General features: G+C 43.3%; 1 protein-coding gene across 1 annotated transcript in view; it reads left to right on the forward strand.

The window, feature by feature from the left end:
* Window positions 1–17,136, forward strand: part of LOC126188274 (salivary glue protein Sgs-3-like) — a 39,444-nt gene extending 22,308 nt beyond the window's left edge. Inside the window, exons 4-5 of the mRNA XM_049929855.1 lie at window positions 9,013–9,195; window positions 16,243–17,136. Of these exons, the coding sequence (XP_049785812.1) occupies window positions 9,013–9,195; window positions 16,243–16,738 (679 nt within the window). The 3' untranslated portion in view covers window positions 16,739–17,136. The remainder of the gene's footprint in view (window positions 1–9,012; window positions 9,196–16,242) is intronic.
* Window positions 17,137–17,378: the final 242 nt, after the last annotated feature.

The following is a 17,378-nucleotide window of genomic DNA, read 5'->3' on the forward strand; positions in this document are numbered from 1 at the left end:
CTTGTAGTACTTCGACAGCAGCTCGGTTACAAGCTGAAAGTACTTCAAAGTATCAATCTCGGTGTAAATCTCAAGGAAGCAGAGGGGAAATAACAGACCTACTCGATTCTTGATAATGAAATTCTAGTAGTTCAGGTTCTACTCCATGGCTAAGACCTCCTTAGCTAATTCCAAATCTATCTTAGAATTCGTGCCGATATAATTCTGCTAACTATTCCCTAGAATCTAATTCATAAAAAACGGAGGCCTGCCGATGCTTACAAGAGTCCTAATACGAAGACTGGGCAGCCAGCGAGACAGGGGTACTGTCTCCTTACTAATGTGGATTTCTTCTCTCTTGCATTAGGGACGAACCAGTATTTATGTTATTCATAGAGGTCACTTTGTTGGACCATATCATATTAAGAAGCTTCTAGGCCACGTTCTCTGACAATTCTCTGTGCTCAGCGTGGCAGGCGCCATGAAAGTAGTTCAAGCCTTCCTTCATCTGTGTGTACAAGCCCTGTTTGTCGCTCCGTGTCTGTATGTCGGCTGGCTGGACTGCTTGTGCAAACGATATGACAACTCCCCAGCTGCCCTGGCTGCCAGTCCCCAGTTGCCTCCTCTGAGTTGGACAATTTTTACCTCTTACGGGATCAGGCAACACGACACCTCCCATCTGCTATGCAAAACTTTTATGGTCTCTGTCCTACAGTTAGTGCCTTTGGAAAATCCTTCCTTCTATTTCTCCTTTCCGTAGTTACATCCTAGCATGATTATCAGTGCTATAGTTTACATGATTCTCAGTTCTATGGTTTACACGACTATGGACTCTATGGCAAATTTACATAGGGCAATATATATGATCTTAACTGCAGTATTTCATCTATATCTACGTGGATACCCTGCAAGTCACATTTAAGCGCCTGGCAGAGGGTTCATGGAACCACCTTCAAAATTCTGTATTATTCCAATCACGTATAGCGCGCGGAAAGAGCGAACACCTATATTTTTCCGTACGAACTCTGATTTCACTTATTTTATCATGGCGATCGGTTCTCCCTGCCTAGGTCGTCGTCAACGAAATACTTTCGCATTCGGAGGAGAAAGTCCATGACCGAAATTTTGTGAGAAGATTCCGCTCCAACGAAAAACGCGTTTGCTTTAAAAATGTCCACCCCAAATCCTGCATCATTTCAATGACTGTCTCCCCTATTTCGCGATAATGCAAAACTTGCTGCCCTTCTTTGAACTTCCTTGATGTACTCCATTAATCCTGTCGAGTAAGGATCTCACAGCAAGCAGCAGTTCTCTAAATGAGGACGGACATGTGTAGTGTAGGCAGTCTCTTTAGTAGATCTGTTACATTTTCTAAGTGTCCTGCCAATAACATGCAATCGTTGGTTAGCCTTTCCCACAACATTTTCTATGTGTTCCTTCCAATTTAAGTTATTCGTAATTGTAATTCCTAGGTATTTATTTGAATTTACGGGCATTAGATTTTACTGATTCATCGTGGAATAGAAGTTTAACGGATTCCTTTTAGCACTCTTGTGAATGACGTTGGTTGTTTAGGGTAAGTCACCAATTTTTGCACCATATAGATATCTTTTCTAAATCGTTTTACAATTTGTTTTGATCTTCTGATGACTTTTATATTCGATAAACGACAGCAGCATATGCAAACAACCTAAGAAGACTGTTCTGATTGTCTCCCAAATCGTTTATATAGATAAGGAACAGAATAGGTCCTGTAACACTATCTTGGTGAACGCCAGAAATCACTTCTGTTTTACCCGATGACTTTCTGTCAATTACTACGAACTGTAACCTCTCAGACAGTAAATCGAAAGCCTACTGGAAACCTATAAATACGAAATCAATTTGAACGCCCTTCTCACTTTAATGATTAAATGGTTCAAATGGCTCTGAGCACTATGGGACTTAACTTCTGAGGTCATCAGTCACCTAGAACTTAGACCTACTTGCCCGCATCTCGCGGTCGTGCGGTAGCGTTCTCGCTTCCCACGCCCGGGTTCCCGGGTTCGATTCCCGGCGGGGTCAGGGATTTTCTCTGCCTCGTGATGGCTGGGTGTTGTGTGCTGTCCTTAGGTTAGTTAGGTTTAAGTAGTTCTAAGTTCTAGGGGACTGATGACCATAGATGTTAAGTCCCATAGTGCTCAGAGCCTTAGAACTACTTAAACCTAACTAACCTAAGGACATTACACACATCCATGCCCGAGGCAGGATTCGAACCTGCGACCGCAGCGGTCGCGTGGTTCCAGATTGTAGCGCTTAGAACCGCTCGGCCACCCCGGCTGGCTTTAATGATTACCTCGGACATTTATTCAGTTCGTTACTTAAGTTGTTTACTGTGCGCGCACTCACACACACACACACACACACACACACACACACACACACACACACGAGCACGCAAGAGCGCATCATTTTCTTTAGCTCAGTCCGCAATATGATCAATTACATTGAAGCGCCAAAGAAACTGGTATAGGCATGCGTATCGAATACAAAGATATGTAAACAGCCAGAATACAGCACTGCGGTCGGCAACGGTTACATAAGACAACAGGTATCTGGAGCAGTTATTAGATAGGTTAATGCTGCTACAATGGCAGTTATCAGGATTTAAGCGTGTTGAACGTGGTGTTTTAGTCAGCGCACTAGCGATTGGTCACAGCATCTTCGAGGTAGCGATGAAGTGGGGATTTTCCCGTACGACCGTTTCACGATTATAACGTGAATACCAGGAATACGGTAAAACATTAAATCTCCGACATCGTTGTGACTGGAAAAAGATCCCGCAATAAGGTGACCAACGATGACTGAAGACAATCACTCAACCAGAGCAGAAGAGCAACCCTTCCGAAAAATGTTGCAGATTTCAGTGCTGAACCATCAATAAGTGACAGCGCGCGAACCGTTCAACGAAACATCATCGATATGTGCTTTCAGAACCGAAGACCCACTCATGTATCCTTGATGACTGAGATGATGATGATGTTTGGTTTGTGGGGCGCTCAACTGCGTGGTTATCAGCGCCCGTACAATTTCCCAACCTTTGCTCAGTCCAATTTCGCCACTTTCCTGGATGATGATGAAATGATGAGGACAACACAAACACCCAGTCATCTCGAGGCAGGTGAAAATCCCTGACCCCGCCGGGAATCGAACCCGGGACCCCGTGCTCGGGAAGCGAGAACGCTACCGCGAGACCACGAGCGGCGGACATCCTTGATGACTGTACGACACAAAGCTATACGCCTCGCCCTGTCAACACCGACATTGGACTGTTGATGACTAGAAACATGTTGCCTGGTCGAACGAATCTCATTTCAAATTGTTTCGAGCGAATGTACGGCTATGGGACAACCTCATGGACCCTGCATGTCAGCAGAGGAATGTTAAAACTGGTGGAGGCTCTGCAATGGTGTGGGTCGTGTGTAGTTGGAGTGATATGGGACGCCTGATACGTCTGGATGCGACTCTGACGCGTGACACGTACGTAAGCATCCTGTCTGAGCACCTGCAACCATTCCTGTCCATTTTGCATTCCGACGGACTCGGGCAATTGCAGAAGGGCAATGCGAGACCCCACAAGTCCAGAATTGGTACAGAGTGGCTCCTGGAACATTGTTCTGAGTCTGAACACTTTCGCTGGCCACCAAACTCCCCGGCCGTGAACATTACCGAAAATATCTGGGGTGCCTTGCAACTACGCTGTTCAGAAGAGATGTCCACCCCCTCATACTCTTACGGATTTATGACAGCCCTGCAGGATTCGTAATGTCAATTCCCTCCAGCACCACTTCAGGCATTAGTCGAGTCCACGCCACGTCGTGTTGCAGCACTTCTGCGTGTTCGCGGAGGCCCTACACGATATTAGGCAGGTGTACCAGTTCCTCTGTCTCTTCAGAGTAGCTGCATACAAAATTGTCTCCCTATCGACTACACCTCAGTTGCGAGTCTCGTTACCTTGCTTACGTACTTAGTGCCTCGCTCCATTTAGGGACAGAAGGAGTATGCATCAGCTTCAGGTTACCATGGAATATATGACACCAAATACTCGGTATATACTGGTGTTGATTACAGATGAGATAGTTATGATGCCATATCCTCTAAATATTGCCTCCTTTGCGTATACTGTGGCAGGAGTGCATGATATATGTATTTGTACATCATTAAAAGAACATTTTGTTCTCCAACGCAGCTGATTGGTTAGCACGGCTCACTGCCATGCTGGATTAACCGGGTTCGATTAGCGGTAGTAGCAGGGACTTTTCCTTCGTGGGAGAACAGCTATCGAAGGCATTCACTCTCGTAAGCTCAGCTGCGGAGCTGCTCGATGGATTAGTGGCGGTTCAAATGTCAGGAAACCCTACAAATGGGAGAGCGGTGTGCTGACCACAGGCCATTCCATACCGCATCCAATGAGGCCGTGGGCAGAATATGTCGTGGCAGTAAATCGGACCCTATTTGCGCGTGTAGGGCCAGATGCAGAACTTAATTAACAAATACATTACAGGGCAAATATACATACAGACATTTTATACTCTTTTGACGCCAGTTCTCAGAGTCACTTCTGCCGTTCCTAGAGGCACCAATAGTCCGCAGCATTGTTTATGACCTCTGGGCCAGGAATGCGCAGAAGACAGCTGCGCAGCTATCCAATTAGCGCTCTTTCGGTTTTCGCGTTCCGTACGGTGTAAACTTCCGTCGCAGGTTGACGGAAAAAATAACACCAAGAAGGAGTTGTGCGGCATAAACGAAACTTTGTACGCCTGTTTCTATTTCTGAAAGATGTTGTCTATTCAAACACCGTGGCAGTAGCACAAGAGTGGCGCTAGTAGAGCCACTACGAGGATGCAAATCAGGTTTGCTTTAAATATACGCTGTAACCGTAGTAAGCGTTAGTTACCTTTGTGATTGGAAGGGATGAGTTGATGCTAGTCAAGAAGGCCGTTATGGTGACAAAGACGCCATTATTAACACCTCACCGATTTTGAACAAGATCGTTTAATAGGGCTACGAGAAGCTGGATGTTTCTTCTGCGATAATGCAGGAAGACTTGATAGGAACGTAGCCATTGTCCATGGTTACTAGCAGTAGTGGTAACGAGAATATACGCTCACAAGAAGTCTGGGCTCCAAACGGCCACATAGCACTACCGAGAGATAAGACCATCCCATCATGTTCAGCGTTTGAGTCTCGCGCATTGTACTGTATCTGCAGCAGCAATCTGAGCAGCGGTTGACGCCACAGTGACACAAAAAGCTGTTACAAATCGCTTATTTCAACAACAGCTCCGAGCCAGAAATCCCATAGCGCGCTTTCCACTGATGCCAAACCACCGCCTTTTGCGACTTCAGTGGTGCCAAGCAAAAGCTCTTTAGAGGGCAGGGTGGAGGTCTGTTGTGTTGTCTGATGAAAGCTGGTTCTGCTTCAGTGCCAGTGATGGATTCGCGTTGATTAGGAGGAGGCCATTTGAGGACCTGCAACGAACTTGTCTGCTTGGTGGACATACCGGACGTACACCGATTTACATCTAGTACAGCGATTTCATATGACAGCAGCAGCACTCTCGTGGCCATCCCACACAATCTGACTGCAAATTTGTGCGTCAGTCTGGTGATTCGACCTGTTGTGCTGCCACTCACGAACAGCACTCCAAGAGGTGTTTTCCAAGCAAGAGGATGAAGCTCGCCCACATACCGCTATTGTAACCTAACATGCTCTGCAGAGTGTCGACATGTTGCCTTGGCTTACCCGATCACCAGATCTGTCTCCAGCCGAGCACATATGGGACATCATCAGACGACAACTCCGGCGTCATCCTCAAACATCATTGACTGTCCGTGTACTGACCGACCATAGACTGACATTCAGCACCTGCAATACAATGAATGCACATTTATATGCATGCATTCAACCTTCTGGCGGTCACATCAATGTTACCTAGACAAATATATTCCCGATAATTCATTACTCTACATTAATTAATTTTTGGTGGTGCGATTTTTTTCCATCAGTGTATTTGAGCGTTCTGTTCTGTTTCCCTTTGGGCGAAACTACGATTGACTGATTTGTGTGGTATTCTGAGGGTTGTGTGAGCTTTGCCATGATGGCGAAAACATCTACAAGGCACCAAGTGTTTCACAAACTGACAAGGGCGTTATTTTTAAACTGTACTCGGTCCTCAAAGACGAGGCTGATTCAGAGGGGCCGGTCTGCAAGGTTGCTAAGGTGCAGGAATGCACCGTAGCGGCTTGTGGAAATATTGGTGTACGAACTGTCAGAAGAATTGTGCAGGAGGCCAAGCCGTCTCAACACCAACTGGAAATGTGTAATTTCGACTCAAGGGAAGAAACATAGCGTACCAAAGCGGGTAACAGGACCCGACGACTTGATGAAGACGTTTTACGTCGGAAGGTTTTCGAATTTTATGAAAGAGTCGAGTTCCCCACGGCAGGGCAGCGAAATTGCTCACTATCATGCGTGAAGGAAGCTGAAGGTCAGTTCAAAGAATACTAAAGAATACTGAATTTAAATATGTAAATTCTAATGACGGATAGAAACTTTTAATGGAAGGATACCAGGATGATGTTTCTAAGAAGGATGCTTTAAGTCATATCAAAAGGAACGTCAACTGTATATTACTTGTACGAGACTTGGGTAAATCAAAACCGCTAGTTTAATTGGCAGTCAACAGAGGGACAAGACAGCTTTATAATTCCAGTGCAAAAAGAAAGGTGTCTTATAATATGTGACCACGGTTCCACTGTTACCGGATTTGTGCCTCAAAGTAAACTTCTATTCCGATCAAAATTAAAAACCATCTCTGAGTACCATCCTGAAATGAATGCACCAGCATTTCGGGAATGGTTTCAGAATCATCTAGTGTCTGTCATTGTTATTGACAACGCAAGCTATCACTCTGTTATCCTCGACAGGCTCCCCACTAGAAACACAAGAAAAAGTAATATTCTTTCATGACTGCGAAGTGATAGTATACGACATATTGAAACACAAAGAAGATCGAAGCTGTTGGAGCTCGTTAAGATTTCTAAAGGCAAAGGTAAAAAATACGACACTGATTCTGTAGTGTTGCAATATAGTCAGAGGGTGATACGATTACCTCCTAATTCTATTGGGTATAGAATTGGTGTGGACACAGGTGAAGAGACGTGGCAGATAAAAATACTATGTTTATAGTAGCCGATACTGGAAGTCTGATCCATGAAGCAACATATAATATCATCGTTGCTGATTGGGAAGTCTGCGTAAGTCACACTGACAAACTGTAGAAGATTGCCGGGAATAACTTCTTAAAAGCGACATAATGGATTCCTTAATTAGCAGTCTGTCACCCACATCCATCTACTCCAGTACTGAAGATAGCGGCAGTGAAACATCTGAATAAAAAGAAAGTGTATGTGAATGGAATATCAATTCACTTTGTAATTCTCACCGAAAATTTACTTCCTTGTCAAGCTGTCGGTACTGTACAAAGTAGAGCATAATCTGTTCTATAACAGGAATTTTATTTTACTGACCTCGCTATTCTGACTGCAACAAACCAGTAGTTTAAAATGATGCTCTTCCTGCTGTGGCTAGTTTAGAATTGATTCTCTAGTCGTTTCATTAATAAAGTAAGAGGTAACCCCCCACAAGGACAAAGCCTTGACAATGCCAGAAATAGAAAGGAGGGAGGCGGGGTGTCTGTGTGTCTGACTTCAATTGGCATCACAGAACTGAGTGCACCCCATTCCAGACCTCTGTACCCAATTCCAGTCCTCCCAACAAGGATAAATCCTTGGTAGTGCTGGCAATTGAGCCCAGGTCGTGTGTATGGCAGTCTTCAATTGGAATTACAAGACTGAGAGCACCCCATTCCAGACCTCTTCATCCCGTTCCAGTCCTCCCACAAAGGATAAATTCTTGGCAGTGTCGGGAATCGAACTCAGATCGTCTACGTGGCGTCAGCCATGCTGACCACTCAATATGGTACATAAATCAACTTGACTCTAAGGACAACGCACCCTGATCGCTGCGGGGCTTGCTTGGCTAGTTACGGTCCCGATTGCTGCGAAGCTTCCAAGCTACCTGTCGGGTGCACTCGGCACAGCGCTTAGCTTGATGACAAGACTGTAACGCGGTGCACTCAGTCTTGTGATGCCATTTTAGGAGCTACTTGACCAAACAGTAACAACTCCAGTTCTTCTAACCCAACAATGGCCAGGAGTACGGTGTGCGGACCCAAAAACTCCATACCACATCCAAATGACACCATTGTCTGATGAATGACTTTGCAGTCAATCAGGCCCAGTTGATCTGTCCCTGGTCAGAATGGCGATACTTATGTGTGAAATACCTTGACTTCTTTGTAAAAAAGCTTCCAAAACAGAAGCTTTATTGCCTAGACCTCAGTTACATATCTTGAAGGTGACACTGTAGCTTTGCCGAAACTAGTAATCAGGATATATATCAACTGCAATCTGGGCAACAAAACTTTTATTTTGGGATTTTTTTAACCTTGATATAGAGATTTCTTTCCTTCTGATAACGTCAGGTAATTATCTCGTTTTCTGTTTTATCATTTAAATGAAAATACGGAGTGTTCAGTGACCCCTTTCACTGTATAACTCAGAATGTAAGTGTACGAACGCTGGAACCAGAGTCCTGCAAGTGAAATCCTACAAGTGAACACTTGCGTACATCTGTAACAGTCACACAAATCTGAGGATGTCGCTGCAATTACAAAATTGCAACATGAAAACAAGCGTCGTTGCTCTCTCTTGGTTCACTGATAGTCCTGTGGACGACTTACAGAGATCCGGTGAGACAACCGTGATTTGATCCTGTCAGCATGCTGTACAACATTTTCATCAATATTTACCTTGCTCTGATACGACTGGCTAAGGCGCTCTGTAACTACTTGCTTTATGTATTGCTTTTCTTAAACTACGCACAAAAAACGAATACGCCTGATATGAAATTATTCTTCCTCTTGGGCAGGCTAACGACGTCAGACCGCGTCTGCACAGAAGGACCCGTCAAGCCCTGCAATATGTCACTCGAGGTGGGCGTCATCCCAGAGAACCAAAACATCTACTACGTCTGCAAGCCCAACGGAAACGGCCTCGACCCGGTAATGTACCGGTGTCCCGCTGGAATGGTTTTCAACGTCACTCTTTATTCGTAAGTATCCCATGCAAACATGGAGTAAAATGGTGTTAATTCACAGAGGTGTTTCCAACCCATTGTGACTGGCATACTATGTTCTTCCACACCACCCTTAACTCCGTAGTGTTTCTTAGTTTCTGCTGCCACATCCTATTATTGCCTCAGGCATCGCTTTTCCATCCTAAGTTGACTTCTCGATGTGGTAGGGATCACATCTTCTGCAGTATTTAAAGGTCTTATTTTCATTGCAATCGAAATCGCCTTTCCAGTACAACATCTTCAGACTTGTCAGTGACACCAGGTGATCACATGGACACAGGGCTGTCATCGTTGACATCATAAATGGGAAAGCACGTTCAGCAAAGAGGCCAATGATTTCTTATACCCTCCATATGATGTTTTATGATGATGATTGCCCTCTATCCATATGATTAACTGTTATCATCGATGATCTGAAATCAGTTGCAAATGGTAACACCTATAAATACGGTTCATGGTGCCATCGCTCCTACGGAAAGATATAGTAACAGTCGTCGTCCCGTGATTCATCAGAAAATGGATGCATATTCACTGACGTCCTCCTAACTTCCATAATACTAAACATAATGTTTACTCTCATTACATGCAGAACGTTACAGTTTCATCAACAATATTTTAGAACTTGGTTTGCATTCCCGTCGTTAACAACTTAGTCTCTTTAAATTTAGTCTGAAGCCTCCTTTTTTTCCTTCAGATCGTATTTTTACCTTTCTCTTTAGCCTGTTGCTAGAGCGCAAGGCCGTCACTTTGAAGGAGTTTCAACAAGAGTCAGCTGTTGTTTCATGAAGGTAGTGTGTAATCCTAAATTGGATAGCAAGAAATAGGTGGTGTAGAACATTACATTTTGTACCTGCTTCCATAGGAATGCAATTGTTCTGTATAGCAGCGAGGGATAATTTTAATTTTCATTTTGAGTCATCAGTCTTCTGACTGATATGATACGGCCTCCCACAAACTCCTTTCTAGCGCTAACATCTTCGTCTCGGAGTGTCACTTGCACCCTACCCCTCAATTATTTCTTGGATGTATTCCAGTCTCTGTCTGTCACTACAGTTTTTACATTTTACAGCTCCGTTTATTACAACGGAGGTTACTACCTGAAATCTTAACACATGTCCTACCCCCCCCCCCTCCCCCGCCACTCTTCTTGACAGTGTTTCCCATATGTTCCCTTAATCGCTGATTCAGCGGAGAACCTCACTCCTTATCAGTCAACTTAATTTTCAACACTATCTGTGGGACCATATCTCAGACGCTGTGGTTCTCTCATCTTCTGGTTTTCTCACTGCCCTTGATTCAACCATACAACCATACAACCATACAATGGTGTGCTCGAATGCTAGAAACGTAATTTCTCAGACATTCCTTCCTGAAATTAATTCCTACATTTGTTACCAGTAGACTTCTCTTGGTCAATAATGCCCTCCTTGCTAGTCCGCTTTTTATGTCCTCCTTACATCGTCCGTCATGGGTTATTTTGCTTCCAAGATGGCAGAATTTCTTAACTTCGCGTGCTTCATGGTCACCAAATTTGGTGTTAAGTTTCTCACTGTTTTCATTTCTGTTACTTTTCATTACTTTATTTTGTTTACACCCAATCCATATTCTATACTCATTAGACTGTTCATTCCATTCAACAGATCCTGTAATACTTCTTCACTTACACTGAGGATAGCAATGTCATCAGTGAATTTTATTATTGACATCCTTTCACACTGAATTTTATTCCCACTGTTGAAGCTTCCCTTTTTTCGTAATTGTTTCTTCGATATATAGATTATAGAGTAGGGGCAAAATACTGCATCCTTGTCTTGCACTCTTTTTAATCCGAGCACTTCATTCTCGGTCTTTCAAACTTTTTAGCCCCTCTTTGTTTTATACAAATCGTATATTACCCATCTTTCTCTATGGCTTACTCCTACTTTTGTCAGAATTCGAATTTGCACAATTTTACGTTCTCGAACGCTTTTTCTAGGTTAAGAAAACCTATGAGCCTGTCTTGATTTTCGATCCATCTTGCTTCCATCACGAAGTGCAAAATCAGAACTGCCTCTTTGGTACTTGACCTTTTTTAAAGCCAAACTGCTCATTATCTAATCGAGCCCGGGTTTTCTTCTCCATTCTTCTGGATATAATTCTCGTTAGCAACAGCGGTATTAAGCCGATTGTGCGACAATCCTCGCACTTATTTGCCGTTGCTATCTTCGGAATTGTATGGATGATATTTTTTAGAAAGTCATATGCTATGCCGCCGGATTCATACATTCTACACACCAACATGAATAGCAGTTTTGTTGCCACTTCCCCCCAAAATTTTAGAAATTCTGTTGGAATCTTATCTATCCCTTCTGCCTTATTTGATATTAAGTCCTCCGATGCTCTCTTAAATTTTGATTATAATACTGGATCCCCTATGTCTTCCACATCGACTCCAATTTCTTCTTCTATAACGTCATCAGGCAAGTCCTCCGCCTCGTATAGGCTTTCTATATACCCTTTCCACCTATCCTCTCTCTCCTCTGCGTTCAACTGTGGAATTTCCACTGAACTCTTAATATTGCACTTTTAATATAGTTCGATTATTCTATCGACATTCAGATTTCTCTATAACTCTGCACAATACAGTAAACCAGGAGGTGATTGTCACCTGTAAAGTTCTCCCTTACTAGTGTCCTTTCACTTATCCAATTTTCTAATCTCAATCGACTACTTGTGGCGTTCTGTTTGTGTACTGAGACTCGCGTGACACATTAGCGCCAATATTGCACGTGTCTTGACAGCCATCTGCTGTGCAGTTTGATACGTGAATGTTGAGAGTGAGGTTATGAGAGACAAACGTTTTGCATAAAATCTAAATAAAACAATAGTTTGTAGGAGCAAGCAGTTGTAACAGAATTCATTAATGACAGAAGCAAAATTCATAGTGGATGTTCTTGACAAAGGACGTGAGAGAAGTTTTACACACTTCTGAGACCTAGAAGAATAATAAAGACGCCGTCCAAATATTTCAAAACATTTACGATTATCTGCTCGAAAAAATATGTAGTTACAAACACGTCAAACAAAATTTATAAGGCATTAAAAAAAGCTGTTTTACTTTGTATCTGGTATCTTGTTTTCCTTCCGAAGTATCAAATAACATGTGAAATCATTTTTCTATTTAAACTGTATTATTTCACTGATGAAACAATCTCCATTAATTATGTATGTTTTCTACCGTTCTTATTTAGGCATAATGTAGGCTTCCCCTTGCTAGGTATTGTAAAACATATTTTTTTTTCTTTCAGATATTTCATCTTTCTTGTGTGAGAACATTAGTAAGAGCATATCAGACTGTCTAGTTAGTAGTATTGTCTAGACTGTCAACTTATGTTACATATACACCGTTATTATAACGCTCGTATCCTGGGACCCTCTGTACACTTGTACATCTTACAATGGAAAAACATATGAAACACATCAAGTGAGGAATCTGAGTAATAAAGTCAGTTTTCACCGGCTGTATGGCCTTTTTGAAGCGACCTATTCAGTTCCAATACAGTGATGGATAGTATTCAACACTTCTTTCTGCGAAGAGCTTTTAGTTTAACGGATCCGTGATTCCTAATAACAATTAGATGGCGATTATACAAGTATTCTTGTGTTCCCGTGTTATGTTGGACGTTCACGCTTGTACTGCGTTGCTTAGCTGACCTGAAACACAAATCGGTATTGACATTTCGTGCTGTGCTTTTTCTCCCTTCCTTTTTAGAAAGAGTTCCGTCAAAATAGAGAGGAGGTAATCTCAGGTCATATTAAGTCCTGGAGGCAGTCTAGGACACTGCATCCATCGTACCGAGTGGTTATAATTAAAGTTCAGTTACTGCCGGAGGTCCAGTGTGGGCTGTAAATATTGCATTGCAGTGAAGCTAGGTAGACATGCTAATGCGTTAATGAGAAACCGATTTACGCTGGAACAACATTAATTACAGTTTTGGCCAACAGCGAATCTGGAGGTGTACACTGTTTGTGTGACGGTAAGACAACCACACTGTCATTTCACAAGCCAGTATCTACATCTACATTTATACTCCGCAAGCCACCCAACGGTGTGTGGCGGAGGGCACTTTACGTGCCACCGTCATTACGTCCCTTTCCTGTTCCAGTCGCGTATGGTTCACGGGAAGAACGACTGCCGGAAAGCCTCCGTGCGCGCTCGAATCTCTCTAATTCTTGATCTCCTCGGGAGGTGTAAGTGGGGGGAAGCAATATATTCGATATCTCAACCAGAAACGCACCCTCTCGAAACCTGGACAGCAAGCTACACCGCGATGCAGAGCGCCTCTCTTGCAGAGTCTGCCACTTGAGTTTGCTAAAGATCTCCGTAACGCTATTACACTTACCAATAACCCTGTGACGAAACGCGCCGCTCTTTCTTGGATCTTCTCTATCTCCTCTGTCAACCTGACCTGGTACGGATCCGACACTGATGAGCAATACTCAAGTATAGGTCGAACGAGTGTTTTGTAAGCCACCTCCTTTGTTGATGAACTACATTTTCTTAGGACACTCCCAATGAATATCAACCTGGTACCCGCCTTGCCAACAATTAATTTTATATGATCATTCCACTTCAAATCGTTCCGCACGCATACTCCCAGATATTTTACAGAAGTAACTGCTACCAGTGTTTGTTCCGCTATCATATAATCATACAATAAAGGATCCTTGTTTTTATGTATTCGCAATACATTACATTTGTCTATGTTAAGGGTCAGTTGCCGCTCCCTGCACCAAGTGCCTATCCGCTGCAGATCTTCCTGCATTTCGCTGCAATTTTATAATGCTGCAACTTCTCTGTATATTACAGCATCATCCGCGAAAAGCCGCATGGAACTTCCGACACTATCTACTAGGTCATTTATATATATTGTGAAAAGCAATGGTCCCATAACACTCCCCTGTGGCACGCCAGAGGTTACTTTAACGTCTGTAGACGTCTCTGCATCGAGAAAAACATGCCGTGTTCTGTTTGCTAAAAACTCTAAAATCCAGCCACACAGCTGGTCTGATATTCTGTAGGCTCTTACTTTGTTTATCAGGCGACAGTGCGGAACTGTATCGAACGCCTTCCGGAAGTCAAGGAAAATGGCATCTACCTGGGAGCCTGTATCTAATATTTTCTGGATCTCATGAACAAATAAAGCGAGTTGGGTCTCACACGATCGCTGTTTCCGGAATCCATGTTGATTCCTACAGAGTAGATTCCGGGTTTCCAGAAATGACATGAGACGCGAGCAAAAAACATGTTCTAAAATTCTACAACAGATCGATGTCAGACATATAGGCCTATAGTTTTGCGCATCTGCTCGACGACCCTTCTTGAAAACTGGAACTACATGTGCTCTTTTCCAATCATTTGGAACCTTCCGTTCCTCTAGAGACTTGCGTTACATGGCTGTTAGAAGGGGGGGCAAGTTCTTTCGCGTACTCAATGTATGTGAGTGAACAGAATGGCTGTCGGAAAGAGAGACTCTGCGCTCCTAGTTAAACTGTTTTTCGTGAATTGTAGCAATTACAGTATTGCATTGAGACAGGATCGTTGACTAAAAGGCCTAAGGAGAGGCCCGAAGTCATTTAATGGTTTAAATAAGATGATAATGAAATTCGGAAACAAGTGGACTTCGTGTGACACGTGGAACGTGTCCTATCCCAATGACGAGGTTGCTGTTGCTGTAACTGGCGATGCAGCACGTGTCCCGTGTAGTGCTAGTGCTCGTGCAGCGTCACGAGTATTGTCCATCCCATGGTCAACAGTACGAAAAGTTTTACGGTCTATTTTACACTGGTACACGTACAAAATACAGGCGGTGCAGCAACTGAAACTTCATGATCTGCAGCCACGTTTTGAATTTGCTCTTTGTTTTCTGGCACGGATCGAAGTTGATGGCAAGTGGCTGGGCAGTATCCTAAGGAAGGACAGGGAGCATTTCATACTGAAGGGTGCAGGAAACACACAGAAATGACGAATGTGGGGTACTGTTAAACCGCGTGTTGTGCACAAAGAGTCACTGCATTCGCCTTATGTGACTGCGTGGTGTGGATTCACAAGCATCTTTATTCTCGATTCGTTCTTCTTAGAAGAGAATACACCCAGAGGCCCTGCCACACACGTTATCGGTGCCTCCTTGTACAGCGCTTGATTCCTGGTTTGGAAAAACATAACTACGTGGATACCACTGTTTTAATGCAAGACGGGGCAGCACCCCATGTCGTTCGCCTAGCGGATGATCTGCTTAATGCAACCTTCCACGAACGAATAGAGGAACACGTTGCTCAGATTTCCACTGGAAATGCTACGAGCAAATATTGATCACGTCATTTTGCGGATGCAGCACCTCACCGACGCCTACTGTGCTGCTATTGAACAAATTGAGTAACCTGCGGTTTGTAATAAAATCAACATGCCTTTTTTCATTTGTTTGACCTTTTCCAACCGTGTCCCATTCCTAATCCACTACATAAGGGAATATTTATACACGTCTTTCTCGCATTCATAGCTCCAGTTTTCACCTGGTAGTCAAAATCGGAACTATTTTTTTTTCAGCATAAATAGGAACTGCATTTACGCACTAGAATACCTACCACATATTGCTGCCATACGACAATGACATCCCCTCTGTGAGTAGCTGAACTTTAATTACAACCACGTGGTAAATAAACTGTGGCTTACGTTACTTCAATGTGCATCGGTTGTTCAGTCTTACTATTCTTTCGTTTTGACCAATGCACGCACAAAGAAACATTTCAAAGCTCGCTTCAATGCTCTGTATCCTAAGAAACAAAACTGCATTATATTTTTGATGCGAGGAAGGAGAAAATCAAATTTTTGTTCGTATCTTGACGAATAGTCCTTGAACGCGTCCCTCATTTTGACCGAAATGTAACCTACGTTGATAAACAAAAGGCGGCAGTAGTTTGAATTCATCGTACTGATGCCTTATGCAGTATACCTCAGCCGACAAACCTGTTGTCTTATTGCAGCTGTGTAGAGCCCTTCATAACACCAGAACCTACCCAAACGGCTGCACCACCAGTGACGCCTCCGTCAACGGCTGAATCACCAGTGACGCCTCCGTCAACAGCTGCACCAACAGAGGCGCCTCCGTCAACGGCTGCACCAACAGAGACGCCTCCATCAACGGCAGCACCAACAGAGACGCCTCCGTCAACGGCTGCACCAACAGAGACGCGTCCGTCAACGGCTGCACCAACAGAGACGCCTCCGTCTCCGTCAACGGCTGCACCACCAGTGACATCTCCGTCTACTCAGTCTCCACCATCACCAGGCGGCGAGTGCACTACGCCCGCAGAATCCACTGCCAACCCAGAAGACTGCCACAGCTTTTACAAGTGCAATGGCGAAACTTGGGTGTGCATTGAGTGCATTTATGGATACCACTACGACCCACAAGAAGAGACGTGCATTTACGGGCCCTGCCCAGGGCGCAGAGGACTAGAACTGCTGAAATATTTCTAAGGTCTTGTCACCTACGAAGCGTAGAGGTACCCCTGCTTGAGTGAGGCTCCTTTAATGCTGGGAGTGAAATGAAAAATGCACGACGGACGGCTCAAAAGCTTATTTCATCAAAATATTACGGAAATTAGACATAATGTACATGGATCTATAATCTACCTTTACATTATTTTTGCTTCTGAGCATACTTTACGTGGAGAAGAAAAATTAAGGATTTCTATACAAGGAATTTGTTACAGATGGGAAGAGCAGGCATTTATGCCAAATATAATGTTTCATTCAAAATGATGACGAACTAAATCACTGAAAAGAACAAATATTTCAAGTTAGTTCAGATCTCTATTGATTTCCCAGGGCTTTCGTATAAACCTTCGAACGGGAGCGCCGGGTTTTTTTTTTTTTTTTTTTTTCATGAATAGGCCCTTGGGGTCTTCAGTAGCCCACCTTCTATGATAAGTTATAATTTCTTTAGGAATCAGTTAAATATTTATATTTTCCAGTAATATTTTATATATTTGTTTCAAAAGCTTTAATCTGCATCTAAATGAAGGAATTAATGATACAGACACGTAACAAAGGAAAGAAATACATTATTTAACTTATAAATGACGAAAGTTATCTTACAAATAATATAAAAGAATGT

Source organism: Schistocerca cancellata, chromosome 5 (genome assembly GCF_023864275.1).
Source record: "Schistocerca cancellata isolate TAMUIC-IGC-003103 chromosome 5, iqSchCanc2.1, whole genome shotgun sequence".
Taxonomy (NCBI): Eukaryota; Metazoa; Arthropoda; class Insecta; order Orthoptera; family Acrididae; genus Schistocerca; species Schistocerca cancellata.